This window comes from Prionailurus bengalensis, chromosome E1, assembly GCF_016509475.1.
Source record: "Prionailurus bengalensis isolate Pbe53 chromosome E1, Fcat_Pben_1.1_paternal_pri, whole genome shotgun sequence".
NCBI classification, from domain to species: domain Eukaryota; kingdom Metazoa; phylum Chordata; class Mammalia; order Carnivora; family Felidae; genus Prionailurus; species Prionailurus bengalensis.
In genome coordinates this window covers 54,907,734-54,926,811 of record NC_057347.1, presented here as the reverse complement: position 1 = coordinate 54,926,811, position 19,078 = coordinate 54,907,734, and the positions used below count along the sequence as shown (strand labels likewise).

The 19,078-nt window shown below is 55.3% G+C and overlaps 1 protein-coding gene and 1 non-coding gene across 5 annotated transcripts; both read right to left on the bottom strand.

Annotated features, from left to right (window-relative positions):
- Positions 1–600: 600 nt before the first annotated feature.
- SLC16A5 (solute carrier family 16 member 5) lies at positions 601–17,302 on the bottom strand. Of its 4 annotated transcripts, XM_043585231.1 has the most exons (6): positions 15,834–15,946; positions 12,531–12,705; positions 12,013–12,271; positions 9,479–9,622; positions 3,414–4,223; positions 601–2,199 (listed from the first exon to the last, which is right to left on the bottom strand). In XM_043585231.1, the coding sequence occupies exons 3-6, from the start codon at positions 12,209–12,211 to the stop codon at positions 1,952–1,954; spliced, it is 1,401 nt and encodes a 466-aa protein (XP_043441166.1). In that variant the 5' UTR covers positions 12,212–12,271; positions 12,531–12,705; positions 15,834–15,946; the 3' UTR covers positions 601–1,951. The 4 variants fall into 4 exon arrangements, with proteins under 4 accessions (XP_043441166.1, XP_043441168.1, XP_043441167.1 ...); XM_043585233.1 differs by lacking the exons at positions 12,013–12,271; positions 12,531–12,705 and adding an exon at positions 17,188–17,302 and having other exon boundaries at positions 15,834–16,018; XM_043585232.1 differs by lacking the exon at positions 12,531–12,705 and having other exon boundaries at positions 15,834–15,941.
- TRNAK-CUU lies at positions 6,288–6,360 on the bottom strand. The gene has a single exon. It is a non-coding gene; the product is annotated as a tRNA-Lys (tRNA).
- Positions 17,303–19,078: the final 1,776 nt, after the last annotated feature.

Sequence of the window (19,078 nt, the reverse complement as noted above, 5' to 3'; positions counted from 1 at the left end):
AGAGAGACAGAGCATGAACGGGGGAGGGGCACAGAGAGAGGGAGACACAGAATCGGAAACAGGCTCCAGGCTCTGAGCCATCAGCCCAGAGCCTGACGCGGGGCTCGAACTCACAGACCGCGAGATCGTGACCTGGCTGAAGTCGGACCCCTAACCGACTGCGCCACCCAGGCGCCCCTTAATTTATTTTTTTAAATTTTTTTTAACGTTTATTTATTTTTTTTTGAGACAGAGAGAGACAGTGCATGAACGGGGGAGGGTCAGAGAGAGGGAGGCACAGAATCTGAAACAGGCTTCAGGCTGAGCTGTCAGCACAGAGCCCGACGCGGGGCTCGAACTCATGGACTGCAAAATCATGACCTGAGCCGAAGTCGGCCGCTTAACCGACTGAGCCACCCAGGCGCCCCTCCTTTTTTTAAGGCCCAGTGATGGTGCCCAAAATTACACAGCAAATTATGACAGCCCAGAGCCCTTTGCTTCACCTCTGCACTACTTTCCTTGACCATAAGGGGGCACTCATGGCAGGGTCCTGGAAAAAACTGAACATCCCCAAGGATGCTTACTCACGCCAGCTGGGCAGGAAAAGAAGGAAGGCTGAAGTCAGGTCACGAAAATAAAATTTATTTTCCCGATAAGGCTTTCTTGTTGGAGCCTGGTTGAGCCTGAATCAACAAACAAGGACTTGGGTCAGAGCGGACCCCTGCTGAGCAGGGAGAACTGAAGGGGGAGGGGCAGGACTTTCGCCTGTTTTCCGGTTTCATTAGTTCACCAGGTTTATAACCTGCGGCAGGAACGTTTTTGTGTGTGATTCAAACAAACTCTTTTTCCATTGCCTCAGTTGGTACCCTGCTGGGACAAGTTTGGGCTGATGACAGCTAGCCCCCAAGTGATGACCACGGTACCAGCAAAAAGAGTATGCATGTGGGGAGACTGACCTCCATGTCACAGGCACAGGCCAACAGGGAGCAGGGTGGACACCTGTGACACAGTAAAGAGAGCAGGACAGGAGGGAGGAGTAAAAGGGCTTCTGTTGCAAAAGCAGCCCTGTCTTCACAGAGGTCCTTGGGCTCTGCCTAGCAATCCTTCCCCACCCTGCTCAGTCAAATGTCAGGTTTCCATCTACCCCAGCACTAATGTTCATGGCTAAGATTGGGGGGCAGGGGGAGGGGAGGGCAAAGGAGGGAGGGAGACCCTAGAGCAGGCCCTGCTCCGTATGCAGGGACTCCTCACACTGATTTTAGGACTCAAGCCAAGGAAGGGCTCCCCTCCAGTTCTTTGCTCGGACACCAGGATGGCTCTTTGACCCAACATTTCATCTGTCCGTAGCCTGCGTCCAGGCCAACCCCTCAGCCTGGCCCTCCACCATCACCGGCCATAACTCATTCTCACACGAGGTTCTTCTTCTCAAGGTTCCAGTAAGCATGAGGCCCAGCAACCTGTGCTGTGGGCAGCCCTAAGGCCAAGGCTGGGGCACTTGAGAAGAAATGGGGCAGGAGGGCCTCAGAGGTGGGGTGGGCTCTTTGGAACTGTCTGGAGGCCGGAGAAGGACAAAGAGATCGCATCAGAGACATGGAACTAGACTGGAGGGTCTAGTGTGCTGAGTTGCAACAGCAATACTGGGCAGCCAGCTGAGCCGAGGAGGGCTTAGACTCACTCTGGTACCCAAGGGGAAAAGTCAGGAGGACCCGCTCCTGGATTCTGCTGGTTGGAAGGAACCCTGAGTCTTTGGAGGCCAGCCTCCAAGGTCCCAGCTCCTGGCTGAGTCCCAATGTACAGAGCCTGGATGGCTTTTGGTTCAGGCTTCCTGGTGAGCCCTTCGCCCCAGCCTCTGGCAGCTGGACATCACATCCCTAGGCTGAGGCAGTGGTCACTCACTGACCTCAGGGCTCAGCCATTGGTCACACACAAGACCCTGGGGCTCAGCCGCTGGTCACACACACGATCCCAGGGCTCAGACGCTGGTCACATATGTGATCTCGGTGTACAGCTGCTTCTCGGAACCACGTGGGTCCTCCACTGTGAGGCCTCGCTCTGAGGCAACTTCTGTGATGGCTCCTTCGGCCTCGGCCGGCCTGCCTTGCCTCTCCTTCTTCTGCAGGACACAGAAGCTGCCACCCATGAAGAGGGCAGCTGATATGAGGAAGAAGCTTGACATGTAGAAAACGTAGCTAAAGTTGTTGGTGGTGTCGAGGAGGAGCCCTGGGGGACAGAGAGCAAATTAGGCCACCGTCCCAGGGATACCAGGCCTCCTTCCCACTAACTTGTGTGCTCTCAGAGAGCAGGGACTTATTTTTGGCTCTGCCATATCCCCAGTATCAGCTATTGTGGCTGGCATCTAGAAGGCACTCAGTAGAGATCTGTTGAATGAAACGAGAGGAAACAGGAAACCTGCTTTCCCAGGGGCAGGAAGAACCTCTGGGCCAGAAAAGCACCTAAGGGCCTGTCTCCCTTACCCTTGGTAGCGGGAAGCTAGCAGTCTGGGATATCTGCCCAGCCACGCCCGGGCCCTCCTGTACTTCCTCCTGGGTGAGCTGTCTCCACTTGTTGGCTTGTAGAACTCCCTTGGAAACTGGGACTTCAGTGCCACACTTGGGAAGAGTCCCCATCATCACTGCACTACAGTACTAACCCCTGCCATGTACTGACTGTCCCCCAGCAGCAAGGGCTTCACACACCTTCACTGTCACTTTGAATGTCACACTCTCAGCTGCCTGGCAAGTCTGCTCACGGGGGTCTCTGCTCCCACATCGGTTTGTTTCCCTCCCGGCACAAATCACCGTGCTGAGCAAATCGTGTCTCTCTGCTTTAATTCCGGACTCTCCCACCAGAAAGTCAGCCCTGAGGTGGGGACTAGGCCTCCGTTTTCAGCCGTGCCCACCAATGCCTGGCACAGGCTGATCGGTGGCGAGGGCAGGTGTTCTTGTCTGCATTTTGTAGATGCCACTGTGGCTCAGAGAAGGAAAATGACGTGCCTGGGTCCCACAGGCAGGAAGTGGGAGAGCCAGGATGTTAATAACAGGAAACATGTGCGTGCGTGGCACTTATTACGTGCCAGGCTTTCTGGTAAGCTCTTTGCTATGTAACGGTGATCCTCACAAGCCTACAAGGTAGATTCTCTTATCGCCCCACTTCACTGATAAGAAAACAGAGGCACAGAGAAGAAGGGGAAGGGCTCCAGTACAGCTGGTACGAAAATCCTCATTTTTAACTATTTACACCCTGGGTGCCAGCTGGGGAACGGTCTGCGGCCAGGCCCCTAAGGTGTTTGGGAAAAATCGGATTCCAGGTTCCTAGCCCTGGAGATGCTGGATGGCACCTGAATCTGTCCAGACTGTTCCTCTCCTCCCTGTCTCCATATCCCTCCACCCAGGTCCCACCCGCCCTCCCTCCCTCCCTCCCTCCCGGGGCCTCACCAGCCAGTGGCGGGGAGGTAAGGATGGAGATGCTCTCCAGGATGGTGAAGAGGCCCAGGGCGCTGGAGAACCGATCCATGGGCACAATGTCCATGAGCACCTGGAAGAGGAGGGCACCAATGCCACTCATGGACACGCTGTACACCAAGCAGTAGACCACCAACACCCGGAAGTCCGCCGACGCTGCACACACCAGGTTGGTGAGGCCATTGAGCAGGGCGGCCAGGCTGAACAGGTACTTCCGGTGGCCAGCAAAGTCCCGCCGGCCTGCCAGCAGCCCAGCCACGGGCCGCAGGAAGATGTTGCTGAAGCCGATGATGGAGATGAGCAGGGCCGCCTTGTGCTCGTCCACCCCATGCCGCGTGGCGTACGGCACCAGGAAGACGTGAGGCAGCGGGAAGCCCAGGATCATCCACATAACGCCCAGCGTGAACACTCGGTAGCCCGCGTTGTGCCGCAGGATGTCGAAGGCCAGGTGGCGCTGGATGGCCGCACCGCACGCTGCCAGGCAGCCAGGTGCGGATGTCTTGGAAGGTGGAGGGGGGCCTTCTTTGGTCTCAGGGGCCGTGCTGGTGGCCACAGGCCTCAGGATGGCCCCGCAGACGCAGCAGTGGAGAAGGACCCCGCCGAAGATGAGGAAAGTGCCTCTCCAGCCCAGGTTCTCCAGGAGGTAGCGGGAGAGCAGTGGCCAGAGCGTGATGCCCAGGGAGACGCCCACTGAAGCCAGTGCGTTGGCCAGTGCCCGATGGCGGGAGAAGTAGAAGCCCAGCACCGTGATGCTCGACTGGAAGCTGAAGCACATGCCCAGGCCTGCAGGGGGAGAGAGACCAGCTCAAGGGCATTGGGGGGGCCTCCCACCAGCTCTCAGAGCGGGGTCATGGGGTCGTGTCCCATGTCTGCCCTCCTTCCGCTCTAGCCCAGACCCACTTCCAGGTCCCCAGGGATGGATTTAAGATGGAAGCAGCCTGCCTCACCACCTCCTTAGAAGCGTCCCACCCCTGCCCTCAGATCTGCCTTCCCAGGACTGCCGGGGTCACACCTGTTCCCCTTGGCACAGCACCAGAGTGATCTTTAAAGACCTAAATTGAGGGGCACCCGGTGGCTCAGTCGGTTGAGCGTCCGACTTCGGCTCAGGCCACGATCTCATAGTTCATGAGTTCAAGCCCTGCATCAGGCTCTGTGCTGAGAGCTCCGAGCCTGGAGCCTGGTTCAGATTCTGTGTCTCCCTCTCTGCCCCTCGCCCACTCATGCTCTGTCTCTCTCTCAAAAAAGAGTAAATAAACATTAAAAAAAAAAAAAAAACTAAACTAAATTGGGGTAAGTCCCTTCCCCGCTTAGCTTTCCAAAGACTTCCCATCACATCTAGGAAAAAAAAATGCCACAGAATTTACTATGCCCTGGAAGGCTCTACACAGTCTGGCCCTGATCATCTCAGGCCATTGTCCCTGTCACTCACCATGATTGAGCGACATCAGCTTCTTTCTCTTCCTCTGGACACCAAGCTGCCCCTCACCGCTGGACATTTGCCGGTGCTGTTCCCACTGCCTAGAATACGCTTCCCTTAGACCTCCCTCTCCTGGCTCAGTTCAGATGCCACCCGCGACCCAATCCATGTCTGCCCTGCACAACTGAACATGTTAGAGGGAAAGCTCACAACGACACCATGACCACGGCCCTCGGGCCACCTGCGATGCCACCGTCCATTTATTCTCTCGCCCTCTTGGAAGATCACCAGTCCTTCTCCATGCATCCCCACCCGTTCCCCATCCTCACTCCCGAAACTGACCACCTGCCTCCCACCTGTGACACTGGACGGTCCAGACTGCCAGCTGAGACCAATCCTCCACTTACACCTGCATCTTGTCTACTCAAAGTTGTATCCCTCCAGCAATTTCCCTCTCCTGCACCAACCATTTTCTCCTCTTTGCCAGATCAGTCTCCTTTATCGTTATTTCTCCCATTAAAACCAAACCGAAACAGAAACCCTGCCATCGCTCCCTTCTCAGTACCTGCTCCTGGTGGCCCTGAGGGTCCCCAGCCCTCCCTTTGGAAGCTGGTGAGTATCATGAGCCTAGAGTAAATCATAGGCCATTCTATCCTGCAGCACAGGTGAGACAGGAGTCAGAGGCTTGGAGAGCCACAGGCAAGGGTAAGAGAAGAGAATTTGAGAAGGCTTGAGGAGGAAGTGAGACATCAGAGGGAAAAGCAACTCACTTATGGCCTGCGAGCAGTTAGCACTGACCCTCCTCACTGTGACCATCATGATGAGTTTTGCCTTAGGCCTCGAATCCTGATGTTTTCCCTCAAGTCCATAAGAAGACGCACCTGCTTCCTAAACTTACATGTTCACGATGTACCTTGATTGTAAACCTTTTGGTGTTACCTGTTTCTTGTGGGGCTCCTGTTATCAGCTTTTTTTTTTTAATGTTTATTTTTGGTTTTTTTAAAAAAAATTTTTAACGTTTATTTATTTTTGAGAAAGAGAGACAGAGCACAAGCGAAGGAGGGGCAAAGAGAGAGAGGGAGACACAGAATCCAAAGCAGGCTCTGAGCTGTCAGCACAGAGCCTGGCACGGGGCTTGAACCCACAAACTGTGAGATCATGACCTGAGCTGAAGTTGATGCTTAACCGACTGAGCCACCCAGGCACCCCTATTCTTGAAAGAGAGAGCGAGCAGGTAAGGGGCAGAGAGAGGGAGACAGAATATCCAAAGTGGGCTCCGTGCTGACAGCAGAGAGCCCAATGTGGGGCTCAAACTCACAAACAGAACTTGACCTGAGCTGAAGTCGGACACTTAACCAACTGAGCCAACCAGGTGCCCCAACCAGCTTCTAATTGAATGTGGGTTTTGCTTTTGTTTTAAGTAGGCTCCATGCCCAACATGGGGCTTGAACTCACGACTCTGAGATCAAGAGTCACATGCTCTACCGACTGAGCCAGCCAGGCACACTTTTAACGTTATATTTTGACCCAGTCTGTAAGATTCTGTCAGCAGGGGAGTTTTACTCTATTGCATGGAACAATACTCATTATATATTGTGAAGTTAATAAAGCAGTTTAAAAAAGCAAAAAATGGGGGGTGGGGCGCCTGGGTGGCTCAGTCGGTTAAGCGTCGGACTCTTGCTTTCGGCTCAGGTCATGATCTCACTGTTCGTGAGACTGAACCCAGCATCTGGCACTGCACTGATGGCTTAAAGCCTGCTTGGGATTGTCTCTTCCTCTCTCTCTCTGCCCCTCCCCTACTTGTGCAAACATGTGCTCTCTATCCTTTCTCTCAAAATAAATAAACTTAAAAAAAAAAAAAAACATAGGGCGCCTGGATGGCTCAAATCTGTTGAGCATCCAATTCTTTTTTTTTTTTTTAATGTTTATTTTTGAGACACAGAGAGAGATAGAGTATAAGTGAGGGAGGGGCAGAGAGAGAGGGAGACACAGAATTGGAAGCAGGCTCCAGGCTCTGAACTGTCAGCACACAGCCCGACGTGGGGCTTGAACTCATGGACTGCGAGATCATGACCTGAGCTGAAGTTTGATGCTTAACTAACTGAGCCACCCAGGAGCCCCTTTAAGCAACCACTTTTTTTTTTATTTTTAAAATTTTTGTTAATGTTTATTTATTTTTGAGAGAGAGAGAGACAGAGTGAGTGGGGGAGGGGCAGAGAGAGAGAGGCAGACACAGAATCCAAAGCAGGCTCCAGGCTCCAAGCTGTGAGCACGGAGCCCGACGCAGGACTCGAACCCACAAACTGTGAGATCATGACCTGAGCCGAAGTCGGACGCTTAACCGACTCAGCCACCCAGGCACCCTGAGCATCCAATTCTTGATTTCAGCTCAGATTAGGATTCCAGGGTCGTGGAATCGAGCCCTGCATCGGGCTCTGTGATGAGTGTGGAGCCTACTTAAGATTCTATCTCTTCCTCTGTGTGTGAGTGCGTCTCTCTCTCTCTCTCTCTCTCTCTCTCAAACAAACGAACAAACAACACAATCTAAAAAAGGTGGGGAGGAAAGGGCGCCCGGGTGGCTCAGTCCCTTGAGTGTCCAACTCTTGATTTCAGCTCAGGTCATGAGATCTAGCCTGTTCTGGGCTCTGCACTGAGCATGGACCCTGCTTGAGATTCAATCTCTCTCTCTCTCTCTCTCTCTCTTCCTCTACCCCTCCTCTGTTCATGTGTGCGCACGTTCTCTCTCACTCTCTAGGAAAAAAAAAAGGCAAAACAAAGCAAAGCAAAACAAAAAAAAACCCTCTCTTGACCCCAGCCTCTTCTGGATACTGGCCCATTTCTCCATTCCCCTTCACTGTAACTTCCTGGAAATACTGTTTATCTTGGCTGTCTCCAATTCCTGTCTTCCTATTCTCTTTTCAACATTTATTTATTTTTGGGACAGAGAGAGACAGAGCATGAACGGGGGAGGGTCAGAGAGAGAGGGAGACACAGAATCGGAAACAGGCTCCAGGCTCTGAGCCATCAGCCCAGAGCCTGACGCGGGGCTCGAACTCACGGGCTGCGAGATCGTGACCTGGCTGAAGTCGGACGCTTAACCGACTGCGCCACCCAGGCGCCCCTCTATTCTCTTTTGAATCTATTCCAATCAGACTTCCACTCTCACCTCTGCTCCAGAATTGCTCTTATTAACGTCACCAACCTCCATATTGCCAAATCCAAAGATCAAGGCTGGTCCCCTCCATCCGATCCACAGCAGCCCTCACTCCCGCCACGACCCCGTGCACTTTCTTCGCTTGCTTTCGTGAGCAATCCTGCTCTCCTGTGTCTCTTCCTGCCTCTGTCACTTCTTCCCACCCAGAATGCTGGGCACTCCAGGGTCCTGGGACTCAGTGTTCAGGCCTCCTCAGCCACCCACCCTTGTTCCCTCAGGGAGAGCAGGATGATACTTCGCCTCAAGACCTGAATGCCAGCCATGTCTTCATCCCTAACTGCCTATTGCAGCTCAGATGGGATGTGTCCACACCTGAGCTTCCCAAGCGCCCACAAACCTGCTCCTCCCCTAGTTTCCCCATTGTAGTTAAAGGCTACTTCATCCTTCTGGTGGTTTGGGGCAAAAACCTTGGTGTCACCCTTCTTGGGTCCTAGAAGCTTGGGTTGTCCTTGATTCTTTTCTGCACCTCACCTGCAGTCCTGAGCCTGACCACTTATCGTCTCCATCACATTGCCCTGGTTGAAGGTATAGCCACTTCCTGTCTGTACCTGTTCTCCTGCTCCAACCTGGTGCGCCCCCCCCCCCCCCCCCCCAGTGCTCAATACAGGAGCCAGAGTGGTGCTCTACAAATGGCAGTTGGATGGGGGCGCCTGGGTGGCGCAGTCGGTTAAGCGTCCGACTTCAGCCAGGTCACGATCTCGCGGTCCGTGAGTTCGAGCCCCGCGTCAGGCTCTGGGCTGATGGCTCAGAGCCTGGAGCCTGTTTCCGATTCTGTGTCTCCCTCTCTGTCTGCCCCTCCCCCGTTCATGCTCTGTCTCTCTCTGTCGCAAAAATAAACAAACGTTGAAAAAAAATTAAAAAAAAAAATGGCAGTTGGATGATGTTACTGAACCCCCCATCCAGCCACCACCCCACCTTTTTGACCCCCTTACTCGTGTGCTTCTACCCTACTGGCCACCTCACTGCCTGCTGGGCGCTTCTGGGCCTTTGCCCTTGCTGTTGGAATGCTCTTTCCCCAAGGGCCTGGTTGCAGATTCCCTCACCTCCCCATTAGTTCTCTGCCCAAATGTCCCCTTCTCTGCAAGGCTTTCCCTCACTGCCCTGTTGAAAGTAGTAACCTCTCCCGCCCTTGCTTTACCTTCTGCATGGGGTGTTCTAGATATTTTACCTCTTTGCTTGTTGAATCTCTGCCCACCCCCATCCCGAGCCAGGACACGATCATATCAGCTGTCCTGTCTTCTCAGGTGCTTGTCGTGATCAGCAACAATCCTTCTTTATTTATCTGTTCGTTGTCCTTCTCCCTCGTGTGACTAGAAGCAGCCCCAGAAGATAAGGCACACTGCCTGCACTTACGTCTGGCACTTTTTAGGAGGCACCCAGAAATTCTAGAAATGGGAATATAGTCACCTGTGATGAATCCTGCCGTGAGGTAGAGCTGGCTAAGGGTGTGGCAGAAGGAGCTGGCCACCATGCCGAGGCTGGCCAGTGCGCCCCCCAGCATCACCGTCACTCTGCAGCCAAAGCGTCCCACCAGGATGCTGCATAGGGGTCCTGTGAGGAGGAGCAGGGAAGGGCAGGGGTGAGGAGGCAGCCAGCAGGTGGCAGCTGAGTGAGGAGATCTGCAGGGAGGCAGACAGGGGGGTCGGAAGGTGCTTCCAGCAGGAACTAGTGTGGCAGCTTAAAGGGCACAGCCCTGAGGCCTGTAAGCCTAGATTTTGATTGCCACCCTGCCACAGGCTGGCTCTGGGCTGGGGCAAACGCAATCCCTCTCTGTGCCTCAGTTTCCTCCCCTACAGGAGGTCACACTGGATGACATCTGACCAGCTGCGAGGGGAGGTCCCACGAGTGTTCAGGCCCTTGCCTACCTCCCATTCTCAAGAGGACTGGCCACAGTCCTCCCACTATGCTCCATCACGTCCAGGGTGGGCAGCCTGGGACCCTGGAGAAAACTGGGTGGGGTGCCCTCTCCCCCTACCCCCATCACATCCAGCCAACACAAAGTCTTGCACTCAGATGTTTGGCTTCTGGTGGAGAAGGGCCTGTTCTCTTCCACCCCACCCCCATCCTGAGCTGCTTTCTCACGACTCCAGAGCCAGGGCAGAAAGCAGCCAGTCCTGGCTGGCTGCTTCTCCTCACCTGGCAGGGCTTCATTCACCAGGTGCCCTGCCCTCAAGGACACATAATGGAGTTTCTCCAGAGTTACTCTCCCAGAGCACAGCCAAAGGGACAAGGGAAGTGTGTGTGTGCGCATGCGCGTGCGCATGTGTGCCTCTGGGGTAGAGGGGGTTGTGAGCCAGTATGAGTATGGGAGTGACAGAGGAAGTGAGTGGCCCATACTCAGAGATAATCAAGCAGAGACCGCTATAGAGAGGCAAGCCTCTGCAGTGAACATGACTGCTGTCCCACACTTCTGCCATCTTCCCCACCCCAAATTCTGGCCTGACTTTGGAAAAGTCCTGAGTCATGGAGTTCGGGGTGGGGCTGGGACCTGTGCCAGCTGAGGGTGCCGGGAGGCAGGGGGTTTCCTCTGCAGGGGCACTGCTCCCCAAACCCACTCTGCTACCCTGAGCATGCCCTGTACTCTGTGCTTGCTTGTTTTCTTCATCTCTAAGATGGGTGGGGCAGGGAGTGCCTGGGATCAAGGACACATTCAAGTTTAAAATGTCTACAATACTCTGAATGAGTATGGGCTAAAGGTGTATGTATGTGAGGCAGACAGGAATCTCAGGCCGACTGAGGGGCTGGTGTGCCTGCCAGGGGGCGGTGAGTCTAAAGCTGGTGGAGAAGTGGGGGTCCCCACTGGGTGCCGGTTTCCCAGTACCTGACGCAGACCCCTCTCCGGAAGCATGGAAGGAACTGCCTGAGGTTCCCACTTCTGCTCCAGCCTTGTAGGTGAAAAGGTCATGCGGTCTGGGCCAGTCCCAGCCTTTCCCAGGGCCCCGAGCCCATGCCCTGGGGCGGCAGGTGCAGGGATCACCTCAGTGAGGGCATCTATCCCAGTCTGACCTCCCGCCCAATTGGAAGGAAGGACCTGGAATAACAAGGAGGCTGCTGGTACCAGGTGGAGGGAGTGGCAGGAGGTTGGTAGGGAGATGGGGTCACCTGAGGCAAGCAAGCACACACATGGGGAGAGTCCTGAGGACTGGGAGATCTGGCTGCAGTTGACCGGCCCCCACCCTGACACCGGGAGGAGGTCACTGTCTATGGAGTCTCCGTGATAGAGCTCTCAGGAGCCAGGGGCAGGCCCCTGAGCCCAAGTCTACTGTAGAGAGCCTCGCAGGCAGCCCTGGCCTTCCCCCTTCACAAGGTGAGGGGGTCACATTCCTGGAGGAGCCAAACAGGAAATGAGGTGGGGCACTGCCTTCCCGGCCACCTCCCCAGCCCTTCTGCCTCAGGGTGAGAGATGGGGCTCTTGCTCTGCCCCATCTTGCACCTGGTGTGTACCTCAAGCCCCCTTTCCCATACTGAAGACTCTAATGAGGGCCTCCAAATACTACTTTCCGGGGAGTCATGTGATCTTCCCTATGATCCCATGTAGGAGGTGGGTAGGGTGCTGGGCATTACCTCTATATTGCAGAGGAAGAAACAGGTTCAGAGAGATCACTCAAGTGTCTCTTCCTGAAGTCGGCTGACTGCCTGACATTCCTACAGTCCGCATTGATCCCCCAGCCACTGAGAGGATTGGCTTTGTATCCCAGGAGCCTCTAGCCCCCTCCCCCTCCCCAGCCCAGCCTAGCCCAGACCTGCCCAGCCCAGACCTACGGGATTCCAGCCAGGGGGGCTGGCCCTGCTGAAATCAGGTGACATCTTAGGAATTCACCCCATGAGACAAAGCCTGTGGCCGCAGAGAGAGGGATCCAGGAGGCCAGGGAGACTGTGGCTTCCTCTCTCACCCCCTGCTCTTTCTCAACCCTCCCTTGGGCCCTCCCCAGGCTGCTCACCCCCAGCGTGGAGCATGGCTGTCAGGATGGAGGGGAACCAGGAGGTCTCACTGTTGCTGGCCTGGAACTCATGCTGCAGTTCAGTGAAGAAGATGCCAGTGCATGTGGGGAAGCCCAGGGTGAGGCCCTGGGTCACCAGGGAGGCCAGCAGCACTACCCAGGCCCAGCAGCCCTCTGCACGCTCCAGGACCTGGGGCATCCTTTGCCACAAATTCTGCTGTCACCGCCTCACTGTCACGGCTGCCACTGCCTGGGCCACCTGTGGAGGGGACAGAATGGAGCTGCCGACCCTCCCCGTGTTCACCTGCCACTTTCCCTGGGTGGCTGAAACCATTCCTTCCTCTTGCCCCAGCACTAGGTATCACCAACTGTACCGCCTCCTAGGAGATGGCCAGAGGCAAACACGCTGGCCTTGGCATTTCCTTTCACCCACTTCCCAGAGCCAGCCTGGCAGGAGGGGCAGGTAGGTGAGCCAACAATGCAACAGGGCAGGTGGGTGGAACTCTTCCCAGACTTACATCGTTTGGTGGTCAGCGGGTGGTACTTCCTGGCCCAGTCTTGGGGGTCCCCTCCCGCACACAGCAAGCACTCAGTAGTCGCTTGTAGAATGGAACAGACCTCTAGAGCCAGCCTAGTCCCAATGCCCCCGCAGGCACACACAGATGTATTTTCAAACATCCATAAGCAGGCTTCCTGCACACAAACACAGACTTTCACAACGCTGCCGGCTCTACCGTCATTGCTGTTGAGACTGCCTAGGTGGGTGAGCCGGTGCTGTGTGTAGTCAAAGGAGTACACACAGAATAGTTCTCCAAGGGCACCAAACCAGCAGCTTTCGGGAAAAGGCTCAGGTCTCATCCAAAGGCCCTTGGCACTTATTCCTTTCACAGGGAGCCCATGACAGAGTCAAGTTCTACAGTGATGCTGGATAATGACCCACCACCTGCCAGGGCTTCTCTGAGCAACCCCTCCACCCACCCCGAAACATGCAGATACATACACAGCCACACATGGGCATATGCCAAGATACATGTTCACAGACACACACACACACACATACACACACACACACTGCATAGACAGAAACACACAGAACCACACAGGTACACAGACGTATGTGCAGACACACTTACACCGATACACGCTCACACAGAAAAATCTAGAGACACAGACACACACACAGTCACACATGCAGACATGCACAGACATATACAGACAGACACATGCAGACATCACATGTACAAATACACACCTACCCGGACACATGCAGACAAGCCCAGAGATAAACAAATGCTACACAAATATACAGGCACACCACATGCACATGGGGTCACACACCATGCAGATGAAACCGTACCACCCCCATATCTGGCTCAGTCTTAGTTTCTCGCCTCCCACTCCCCCCCACACACACACACACCGCCCATCTGGGCCGCCCTCCCATCACAGAAGCTGCTGTAACCAGACCTCAAAGCCCCAAGGCCCCCTCCTCAAATGCAGAGTGCTTTTCCAGTCCCCTCTCTCTGGGCTCTCCTCCTGCTTCCTGGTTCCCCGTGGCCTTCAGACCTCACCCGCACTCAGAGCTCTGGGCTCTGGCAGCCTTCACCCCAGTGAAGCCAATGGATCCCCTGAGCTCCAGTTCCCACAGTTTTCTTCCTTTTAGCCCCAGGTCCTGGGAAGATCCATGGAAACTCAGGAAACTATCAGAAATATGCAACCCCATCTTCCCAACATGCCGAGCGCTCCACACCTTCTGCCCCAGGCTCAGGTGCTTTAAAATAGCACCTATGGGAACCGCCCTAAACTGCCTCCTTCACACGCTCCAATCTCTCTCTTCTCTGGACACAAAGTCTGCTCCCTCCCCAGAGGACCCCCAGGAGCCCTGCCAAAGTGAGTGGTCCATTCAGCCCAACCTCAGGGTGAGTGAGAGTGTGCGTGCGTATGCTGTAAGCGCTGGCGTCCTGCCATCCTGGCTGCTGCATGTGATACTGGCCCTAGAGATCCCTCAGCCCCAATCCTCCTGGCCCAGTTCCGGGCTCGGGCAAACCTCAGACTCAGACACAGTCCCTTCTAGGATTTCTGTATCCACAGCAAATGGAAAGGCCACCAGCGCCACCTGATCCTGTCTGTGCTGGCCCAAATGTCCCCTCCACACCCTCGCCACAGTTTGTACCCCACCCCCCCCCAGCCTTCCCGGACCTGCTGCTCTCCCCTCTTCCTCCCAGGACGCCCAGGCTTCCTCCACATCCTTCACCTCCTCCTGCCCTTTCCGTCCCCACTGCTCTACCTACTCCTGTCCCATCCGAGCCCTGGGACCCTGCCGGTTCCCTTCAGAGTAGCACACTGTCACTGACCCCAAGGTGGCAGGGAGGAGGTGGGTGACAGGGGAGACATGTGGGGGAGGGGGTGCTGGAGGCTGGACCTCAGCCCAGCCCCTCCCCATTTCCCAGTTCTGGTCCTTTCTTGTTCCTGCTTGTCCTGCCCCTCTACAGAGGGGTTTCTATAGTACCCTTCTCAGCAGCCACTTCTCTGGGCAGCCCTTTGGGGACTTTGTCCAGGATTCTGACCTTTACTCTGAATCTTTCAATGGGGCTGACTCTTCCCAGTTTCTCCTTCCTCCAGGCCTCCAGGGACAGTCAGAGCCCAGGAAACCCCAAACACCTTTGCTCTTTCTTTGCTGGCTGGGAGCCCTGCCTACAAGGTCTGAGGACCCCTGGCCTCCCTCTGGGAGTTCCCTTGTAAACTCTGCCTGCCACAAGAGGGCGTCCTCTTCTATACCCCCAGTGACTCCTAGGTCACAGCTTTTTGGTCCCTTTGGTCCTCCAGCCCCTTCGTCCAGTAAACTGGGCCCTCCTCAAGAACTAAGCTGTGGGCATTCCAAAATCCTAGCCAGAGAGAATCCTGTTGGTCCTTCAAGATTCAGTCCTGACAGCACTCCTGGAAAGCTCCCCTGCCCCCCCCCCCCCCACCCCAGGCTGGGCTAGGCCTTCTTCCTCTATTTCTCTCCTTTTTTTTTTTTTTTTAAATGTTTTATTTATTTTTGAGGTGGGGAGGGGCAGAGAGGGAGGGAGACACAGAATCCGAAGCAGGCTCCGGGCTCTTGAGCTGTCAGCAGAGCCCAATGCGGGGCTAGAACCTATGAGCAGTGAGACCATGACCTGAGCCAAAGTTGATGCTTAACTGACTGAGCCACCCAGGTGCCCCTGTTTCCCTTTTTTGAAAAAGTGTTTTATTTTGGGGGCACCTGGGTGGCTCAGTCAGTTATGCATCTGACTCTTGGTTTCAGTTCAGGTCACAATCTCCCGGTTAGTGAGTTCGAGCCCTGCATTGGGCCCTGTGCTGATAGCTCAGAGTCTAGAGCCGGTTTCAGATTCTGTGTCTTCCTCTTTCTCTGCCCCTCCCCCACTCACGCTCTGTCTCTCTCTCTCAAAAATAAACAAAAAAATTTAAATATAAAAAAATGTTTTATTTTATTCATTTTTTAGAGAGAGCAAGTGAGAGAGGGGGGAGTCAGAGACAGGGAGAGAGAGAATCCAAAGCAGTCTCTGCACTATCAGCACAGAGCCTGATTCAGAGCTCAAACTCACAAACTGTGAGATCAAGACCTGAGCTAAAGTCAGAGGCTTAGCCTACTGAGCCACCCAGGTACCCCTATTTCTCTCCTAAATAGTACTTTTCACACCACATTGGAGTGGATTATTCCCTTGTTTGTCATTGTCGACCCTCCTCCCCCCACCCCCACGCTATGAGCAGGGACCTCTTCACACACCCCACCCAGCCTTGGGTGAGCACAAAAGATAATATCAATGTGAGTGACCCACCTGTGTTCCCTGGGAGGCAGGCAAGGCCAGGACCAGGGGTGACCTGGCTTCCTGGCCGACAGGTCCATTCCAGGAGAGTCAAGCAGAGCAGAGCAGAGATGGGGCTGGGTGCTTTGGCTCCAATTCTGTCCCAGCAGGGAAGTGGTCTTTCCTTTGTACTGGGCACCATGAATCATGATCACTGCCTGGCATGTGGTGGAGGCAAAGAAAGAAATGCGGCTAGAGACACTTCACTCTCACTTCCTGGGACTGGAAGTGAGCAGCTTTTCACAGGAGCTGCCCACCTCAGCCCTCAGGAACCCCAGCCCAGAGTGAGACTACCTTCACGCCCAAGTGGCAGGGAGCTGGGTTTATGGGCAGGGCACAAATTCAGATAGCATTTCTTGTCCTTCACACATTGCACACACACCTTGGTTTGTTTTTAGGGCTTCCCATCTGATGCCAGAGCCCTCCCTAGGCCCTCGGAATCCCCTCTCTGCCCCACTAAGCTTGCAGGCATGGTCACAGGAGTGAGCCAAAGCTCTCTTGCAGGGTCTTGGTGTGCTGAGTGGAGGGGATGGCTCCTTTCCCACGGTGAGGGGAAAAGGAAGAACCACCAGCCCCAGAGCAGTCCCTGAAGATCCCTCCCTTCCCAGACCCCATATGAGGCAGGGCCCAGGACACAGGGTGGCAGTGGTAGGGCTTCCTCTGGACAGAAGAGCTGCCAGAACCAGCTTGAGGTTGGGACTGACAAGTCTTCAAACCTCTGCACTTGGCAGGGGCTATGGAAGGAACAGGGCGTTCCAGATCTCCTCGAACTGGGGCAGGTCACCCTCCTCCTCTCTCTGCCTCCAAAGGTTCCCTCACATTCAGGGGCCGGCTGACCTCAGCCTGGGTGGGGGATGGGGTAGGTAGGCCACAGGGACTTCATGAGCTCTTCCCAGCCTGGCCCCGTCCCTGCCGTCCTGGCTCTCGTTTCCATTCTGCTTTCCCACCCTCCCCAGGACGGATCTCCTCTGGGTGGGGCGTCTGGGACGCCCAGGCGGCGCCCGCGTGATTTCAGGCCAGGCCTTGCGCGGTGCCGGTGCCGGTGCCGGTGCCGGTGCCGGTGCCTCCCCCAGCCCCCTAGGCCCTGGAGGATGGGAACGGCTTGGGAGAGACCCCTCAGGCATGGGGGTCCCCAGCCATCCCAGGCTGGGGCAGCTCAGGAATGGGACAAGACTTTCCTGGATCCTCAACCCACAGCCCGTCACAAGCGGGAAGGGGCCCAGGACGCCCACGGCGAGGCGGGTCTGCGACGGCGCTGGCGAGGACCTCGGCGGGAGGGCACCTTTGGGACAGTGCGGGGGAGGGGGGTCCCGGGGGGCCCGCTCACCGGCTCGCGCGGCCCGGCAGAAAAGCGGCTCCACTCCCGCCGCGCCCGGTTTCCTGCGGCCCGGCCAGCGGGCGATGGAGGAGGCAGGACGCCGACAGGCGGAGAACCGCGCCCTCGAGGGGCGGGCACAGGGCGCCGGTGGGCGGGCCCACCTCCGAGTCCCCGTCCAGTGGGGAAGGAGGCGGGGCCTCGTGGTGGGGGGGCGTGGCTGGGCGTGACTGGGTCCTGCACCTCCAACCTCAGCCTGGCCCAGTGCTCCGAGTGGCCTGGACCGTCCAGTAGCTGGGCGGGGCTTGAGATGCCAGCTCCGCGAGACGATTAGCATATCATTAGCTTGTGATTTGCATAGGTCGCAGACTCTTTTCCACTTGTGGATTTTCCTGCTCCCTCTACGCGCTAGAGCCTCCAGGAATGGGAGGGAGGGAGAAAGCGTGCCATTAAGGGGCTCCACCTCCCAGCGGGAGTCGGGTGGGAGGCCAGGGTGGAGCGTTCTTCGGCGGCTTTAGCTCCCCAGTGGTCCTTGCGTTGAAAGCCTGGAGCTTGAGGGCCGCACCAGGAGAACGCAGGCAGACACCCGCGGTCGAGCGTAGAGGGCCACCCTCAGACCTTTGGAGGCAGATCAGAGGACGCCCACCACTTCCGCATGCGCTCTTCAGAGCTGCGGGCTCTTTTCCATCTTCCTCCCCACTAGCCAGCCCTTAATATGTATTATTTAAAGCTTATTCAGTTACTACAAAGTTACGGTAATCAAGACAGTTTGGTGCGGGCGTCAGGATAGACATAGGTCAAATAGAAGAGAATTGAGAATAAGCCCTCATATTTCTGATGAGCCGATTTTCCACAAAGATGTTGAGACAACCCAGTGTGGAAAGAATGGTCTTTTCGGCAAATGGTGCTGGAACAACTAAAAATCCACATGCAAAAAGATGAGCTCGGATTCTCATCACACACCATTTTAAAAGGGGGGGGGGGGCGGGGGAGAGCGCCTGGGTGGCTCAGTCGGTTAAGCGTCCAACTTTGGTTCAGCGTCATGAACTCTCTGTTAGTGAATTTGAGCCCTGAATCAGGCTCCGTGCGGACAGCTCAGAGTCTGGAGCCTGCTTTGGATTCTGTGTCTTCCTCTCTCTCTCTGTTCCTCCCCCCCACTCACACTCTGTCTGTCTCTCAAAAATATATAAAAAATAAGGGACTCCTGGGTGGGGTGGCTCAGTTGGTTAAGCCTCGGGCTTTGGCTCAGGTCATGATCTCATGGTTGGTGAGTTCCAGCCTAGCATCGGGCTCTGTGCTGACAGCTGGGAGCCTGGAACCTGCTTGGGATTCTGTGTCTCCCTTTCTCTCTGCTCCTCCCTCACTCACAATCTCTCTTTAAAAAAAAAAAAAAAAAAAAAAAAAAAAAAAAAAAAATATATATATATATATACACACACACACACACACATATTTTTTTTTAATTTTTTTAACGTTTTATTTATTTTTGGGACAGAGAGAGACAGAGCATGAACGGGGGAGGGGCAGAGAGAGAGGGAGACACAGAATCGGAAGCAGGCTCCAGGCTCCCAGCCATCAGCCCAGAGCCTGACGCGGGGCTCGAACTCACGGACCGCGAGATCGTGACCTGGCTGAAGTCGGACGCTCAACCGACTGCGCCACCCAGGCGCCCCACACATATAATTTTTAAAAAGGATCATCGGGGCGCCTGGGTGACTCAGTGGTTAAGCATCTGCCTCTGACTTAGGTCGTGATCTCTCAGTGCTCAAGTTTGAGCCCTCCAGTGGGGCTCTCGGCTGTCAGCCTGGAGCCGGCTTCAGATCCTCGGTCTCCATCTCTCTGCCTCTCCCCAACTTTCTCTCAAAAATAAATAAGTAAATAAATAAATAAATAAATAAATAAA

What these genes read in the sequence shown, in the direction of transcription:
- SLC16A5 (XM_043585231.1), bottom strand. Translation starts at nt 12,211, where the DNA reads ATGCCCCAGGTCCTGGAGCGTGCAGAGGGCTGCTGGGCCTGGGTAGTG. An exon ending in AGCCATGCTCCACGCTGGGG is followed by an intron (nt 9,623 to 12,012) that starts GTGAGCAGCCTG and finishes TCCTCCTCACAG; the next exon opens with GACCCCTATGCAGCATCCTG. An exon ending in CACGGCAGGATTCATCACAG is followed by an intron (nt 4,224 to 9,478) that starts GTGACTATATTC and finishes CTCCCCCTGCAG; the next exon opens with GCCTGGGCATGTGCTTCAGC.